Source organism: Corvus kubaryi, unplaced genomic scaffold, assembly GCF_017639235.1.
Source record: "Corvus kubaryi isolate FWS band 111438036 unplaced genomic scaffold, C.kubaryi_AGA036_p1.0 137, whole genome shotgun sequence".
Classification (NCBI taxonomy): Eukaryota; Metazoa; Chordata; class Aves; order Passeriformes; family Corvidae; genus Corvus; species Corvus kubaryi.
Genome location: NW_024580671.1, coordinates 19,104,402 through 19,110,501, shown reverse-complemented (window position 1 = coordinate 19,110,501; position 6,100 = coordinate 19,104,402). Strand labels below are relative to the sequence as shown.

General features: G+C 39.3%; 1 protein-coding gene across 2 annotated transcripts in view; it reads right to left on the bottom strand.

Moving 5' to 3' along the window:
* Nucleotides 1–1,771: 1,771 nt before the first annotated feature.
* ST7 (suppression of tumorigenicity 7) overlaps nucleotides 1,772–6,100 on the bottom strand; it is a 143,113-nt gene continuing 138,784 nt past the window's right edge. For both annotated transcript variants that reach the window (XM_042018085.1, XM_042018086.1), the window contains exon 15: nucleotides 1,772–2,087. In XM_042018085.1, coding sequence (XP_041874019.1) covers nucleotides 1,992–2,087 — 96 coding nt within the window. In that variant the 3' untranslated portion in view covers nucleotides 1,772–1,991. The remainder of the gene's footprint in view (nucleotides 2,088–6,100) is intronic.

Here is a 6,100-nt window from a genome sequence, read left to right as displayed (position 1 = left end):
GGACATAGATACTAGAAATAGTAGAAATAAAACTGCATAAAGGTATTTTCGAGTTCCTAAATGTTTCCCATAGTTCAAAAAAGGATGTGATTCTTCCAGGAGTTAAGCAATCCTTTTTATCGGAGTATTACAGATAGCAATTCCCATACAGATCATAGTATCTTCAAACAGAAGGCCAAACTACTGCCTTAGCTGCTGACAAACATGGAGATTTGTATATATCTACATATACACTGATGTGCAAATGCAAATGCATTTACATTTAGGACTGTGAGTCACAAAAATTTGTTCTTTTGAAATGTAGGGTACAGGTGTGATACAAAGCAGCACAGGACAAGAGCTGACTATGCCTGATCCTTCTGATTTTCACAGCCTTAAATAATTCTGACAGTGCTGTTGTGAGGCAAACAAATCAATATGGTTATCCTTAGTTTTTCAGCTGGAGATACACAGCAGCACCTGTGTATCTGCGGCTGTTCTAACAATTCAGATGAAAATAGGAGAACATGAATATTGGTCCATTTCATACTTCCACATGCTTATACACTAGCAACCCATTACCTCTAATCTTATGCCACATCCTACATTAACTGCAAGCCAGACTAATTTCAACGTTACAGTGAATTGTTTTGCAGGAGTAATAAAACCTGTATGGAAACCCCTAACAGCCCCAAACAGCCCCACCAGGTCTAACATTTGTCCATGGGGCTCTCTGATCTCCTATATCCTCCCCAGGTCTCACTCTTACAGCTGATTTCTCCTGGCGTGGGGCTGCCTTTTTTTAATTTCATAGCACAGCAGTGTTAACATGGTACTTTTGCTCACTTGGACAAACATCTGTCTTCTACTACTGTGTCTCTGATCAAGTGAAAAAAAAATAATGTCATGCATCTCCTATTGTTAAGAAACACTTTCCTTTTATACCAATTCTAGTACTGGGAGTTTTGTCTTTGCTCACTCATTTCCTCATTGATAAACAAACTTATCTGCTGGTGATCCCAGTCCCTTAAACCACTCAGCATTTTAAGAGCAACAGCAAAGTTAAAATGGTAAAGTGGTGGCATTTTTGATCCACTGCATCAGGGTTATGCTTCCTTATCTAGAGGGCGAGTTAGGGAAAAAATAGCCTTGAGGCATCTGTAAGGATGCATTTTCATTTCTTGACAGAGAGGACTGCTTGCTTCAACTTCCACATCAAAATCTTCATCTTAGAGCTGGTCTTGGAAATTTCCATCTAGAGTGGCTAAGTCATAAATGAATACTTAGCCTAAACAGTCACAGCACAAGGATAAGATTACCTGAGGTGAGCAGTATAGTGAAACACCAACCTCTCTATTAATTGTGCATGAACTAACATCAATTTTGCTAATGAGCCTTCCGAAGGTACCTGAAACAGCAAGGGTGTGAAGAAAATCTGTCAATTATGTGGGCTTCTTGAAAATTCAAATGAGGATAAGCTGACCTCTGCGCAGAGAAGGGAATAAGAAGCCCAGTGTGCCATCCAAACTGCCTGGAGAGCCTAAAGCTGCTTTAAGCAAGAGCTTTGACTGTCTAGAAGCCTCATCTAGACCATCTGTAGAGGTGAGGGTCTCACCCTAATTGAGCTCCATAAGAAAAGGCAGTGACAATCTTGCTTAATTGTAACATTAGTAGTGTCTTTTCATTACCTGAATGTGTAGCCACGCCCTAGCTCTGGTGAAACAGATACCACACGTTTTAAAAAAAACCCCATAGAATCTGTGTTCTGAAAAAGTCAAAAGACAGCAAATGCTACAATACACAAAAGTTTATTTTTTTCTTTTCTGAAGGCAAAATATAATAGAACCTAACATCAATGTATTTTGTACAACAAAACAGTTTTTATATGAGAACAGACAATCCATGAAGAGTTTTTTAAGTCTTATAACTGCTTCCCTTTTTTATCATGCTTTCTTGTGGTCAACAAAAAGTTGGCACAGATGTCATGGCAGTCAGTCAGCAGGCATACTCCCTCAGATCCTCGTCAGCTGGTGCCACAGGCTGGAGGGCAGGATACTTTCTACTTTTTCCATCACAAAATTTAAAGGGGCAAAAAGGGTGCTGAGAAACTGCAAAGAAATCAGATACACATTCAGATCAAAATCCACGAGACAATACATCGAAAGATGTCCAATAAGATATTCTTGCTGTGTTCCTCTGTAAAATCCTCCAGCATGATAAAAATGACATCATTCACACAGAAAGACTTTCAAATTCTTGAACCTTGCATATACAGAGATTTCTGGATTTTGCAGTAAAGAAAGCGAGAGCCCCATTTTTACAAAGACCAAAGTGATGAACTACAAAAGCTTTCACACATGTCACATCCTAGACTGAAGCTCATACTGAAGCTGCTAAAAGCTCAACCCAAAAGCTAGTGAAGAGAAAGAGGCTTTTTCATAACGGGGGTCTGCCAGACCACCTCACAGAGACAAAAAGTGTGCCTTGAGACTCAGGTCTAAAATGGCTCAGGGTTATCTATACATCTGCTATATATACTGAGGCATCACTGTCATTTATCCTAACATACTCTGCATCACTGACTAAAATTTATCTTAACATCCTCTCTCTATTACAGAACGCAACATTTAAAGAGACTTCAATATATTAGTGTTCAGACAGGCATATGTGAAAAAATCAAGTGAATGGAGAACATTTTATCACAGAAAAAAACACTGGCAGCCACACATTGCAGAACTCAGGTACTCAAAGCACTCCTGAAACTTCAAAAAATACGTATTAACTGTGCTTTACATTGCCTGCAATTCAACTCTACATATTACACACACCTATGCTGGGGCCCTACACGTGTATGAGAGAGTACAGCACTTACGATGCTCACGCATTTTAAAGGCAATAGTAAGCACTTGAATCCTTTTTTTCCTCTCAGATGTGTTTGCATACAATGCAGACACTACATCATGGACAACTTGTGCATCATGGGAAAACCAGGTAACACCACCCCTGGTAATGTCATTTTGTCATAAGCACAGGTCGAAGGTAAAACTAACTGAAGCAGAACTGACTATTTCAGTTCTGGTGCTAAAGGTCAAGCTATATAACATGAGCCACAGCTGAATCAATGAAATGCTGACTTACCTAATCTTAGAGACTGCTCTTTCTGTTTCAAGTGGCTTAGCCCAAGGAGAAGCATTCCCTCTGGTTAAGCTCTGAAGTGCTTAAATAAATATGTTCCTTTAAGTCTGGAAAATGCAAAAGGCTCTTCAGAGGATATCTTCTGCTATTTAAGCATCACTTGATTTACATGGTGAGCTTGTACCATCACATCTACTTGAATAAAACTCAGCTTTGTAACTAGTGCAAATTACATCCTTGTTAAATCAATGAAACAAGATTAATTTGCCTGACAGTGACTTCTATTGCAATTCATAGGATTTTTGTTGCTCAAGTTGTTGATTGTATTTTACAACAAACTCAGCCAATTATCTGCAGCTTAAAGCAAGCCAAGTTTTTTTCCACCTGGAAAATCAGTTGGTCTACAAAATACATTTCAACTCATGTATACCAAAACCTGACTTCCACTTCCATAAAGTCCAAGCGAAACATTTGCTGACAACAAGAAGTTGAGGATGCCACCTACTCTCTTGTGCAAGGTGATGTAAACAATACCTGGGGCTGTCTGGCCCTTGGAATGCTCCTGGTGCTCCTTTCCTCAGTAGCAGATGCCTATCCAGCTTGTTGCCAGCACACAAGAGATCTTAGTCAGCATGATACACGTTGAGGTTTTTTCTTAGGGTTTGGTTTTGGGGAGGGGTTTAAAAATTGTTTTGCATTTCCTTTTGACATTGACTTTCTCCAGAGAGATCAAAAAAACCAGCATCAGCAGTAGAGTAAGAATTCAGGGTGGCAGAACGTGGCAGAAGGGGTGATAGGAGAGCTGTTTTCTACTATTATTTTGTGTTTGAAAAGAAAACCATCAATTTGGCTATTTCAAAGCTGGCAGACAGCAGCTTTCTGGTAGCACCTTCTGAATAGTGCCATTTGATTCAAATATATATGTAGAAGTCTCTTTTCAAGCTTTTCCACAGTGTGGTTTGTGTTTTCATGGAGAAACTGACTGTTCAGTGCTCAGCCCCTGTGACTGGATCCACGTGTTCCCTGCCTCAGCACCTGCAGAGGTCCAAGCAGATGAAATACCTCGCAGGGCAAACCCACCTGCTGAACTGAGGTGTCATCCACCACACAGGAAATATTGAGATACATCATATGAGTGATCTCAGGCAAATAAAGGAATGAAATCAGAAAAATTAGTCTTTCTGAAGTCTGCCTCATTTAAAAAATTTAACTAGGCAGTACACTTTTAGATCTGTCTGCTGACTCAAATTATATAGTGACCTCTGTGTTAATACAACTCTCAGTTTTATTTAAGATATACTGTTATTGTTGAAAGACCCTGCACTTCTGTATTTTTAATGATTTCCCAGATATTATTAAATTTCTGCACGTCAAAGAAAGAAATTTGATACTAGCAACAGTGTCCTGGCAATTTTATCCAAGCCACGCAATCAGAAATTTGTTCTGCCTATATTTATTTCTTAATTGACTTCCATATGCCTTTTGTTAGAAAGGCTAGCAAAAATTAAAAGCACAAGCTATGAAAATGCTTCTTCCTAGCCAAGAGAAAACGCTAAGAACTGCTGTCATTTTAAAGTTACTTATACTCAGTCTGACAAAGTATCAAGGAAGAACTGGATTATTTCAATTTCATTATGGAAGAGTCAAACTTACTTCCAGGAACAACATAATGTGCATATGTGCACGGCTTCACAATATCATATAGCACCATCACAATGACTAGCAAGCAGACATGAATATGTAATTCCATAAACATGGCCACAGAAACAGCACATTAATCTTTTAGCTATTTAGGGAATGAGTTACTTATGAAATGATCTTCCCTAAAACTAAATAGGAAGAGTCAGGGCTGGCCCAACCTTTTGTATTCTGTCCTGATACAGCTGCATTTCAAAGGGATGTCTGCCATGATTTTCATCAGTCTCATGCACCTGGGACACTTTTCCCAGAGAAGAGAACAAAAATAAGCCTCCTGAATCGAAGCCTTTCTATGAGCTACGAAATCGATGTCACAGGATCTCAAATTCTGTCCTTCCCATGCACAAAAAACGCTCAGCTGCTGCACGGTTTGCGAAGATCAAGATATAGCTGAACCAAGCCATAATACATGTTTAACTGATTTTGGAACTCCATCCATACAGGTTTGAAGATCTTGAATAATCCTGCCATCTTCACACACATAATGTAGCTCACATTTCAATTCTATTTGTCTGTGCTTACTAATGAGAAACTTTACTTGCTCTGATATGCTGAACTGCACAACCCCATACAGAGCCTTGGGGTATCTATGTTAATATTAACACCAATGGCAGCTGCACTTACACATCAGGGAAATAGATCCTTCTGGTCTGATTCTACTCACCAAATGGCTTTAGAACCTGCAAGCTCCAAACCATGGAGAAACAATCACCAACATGCCACCAGTGTAACTTCCATTATCTCTCTCTGCAGTCAGCAACCAAAGACAGGTGATTTAAGCCCATGAACACAGTCTACCGATTTTCTCCAATTCCAGTAGCTCACTGCCTATGGCAGGAGAACTAAGGGCAAAATCTCATTATGCTGCCAGCACGTATTCTTTGTTCAGGATACAAGGCTGATAAACACAGGAACAAGCCTAATAGGGACAGATTTGGGAATGGCAACTGTGACAGTATCAGAAAACTAAAGATTTGATTGAAAGAGCCAAACAAGGGTCATACATTTCTGTAACTTCAATAACTACAGAACAGAAAAAACCCCAACCACCAAATATAATGAAAGCTTTACAGAGAAGTTTATGATCATGTGCCCAAGTTAAAACACTTACTGTCCACCTAACGCCTACGTGCATACTCAAGAAACAAAGAGTAATAATATTTCAGGTATGTTTCAGCACTTTTTGCTGATAGAAGAGGTATCTTCTCCTACAAATAATCTTCTGTCTTCTAGAGCTAATGAAAGAAAATTCTTGTTGCAGGAACCGTTGCTGTACCAGATCTCTATC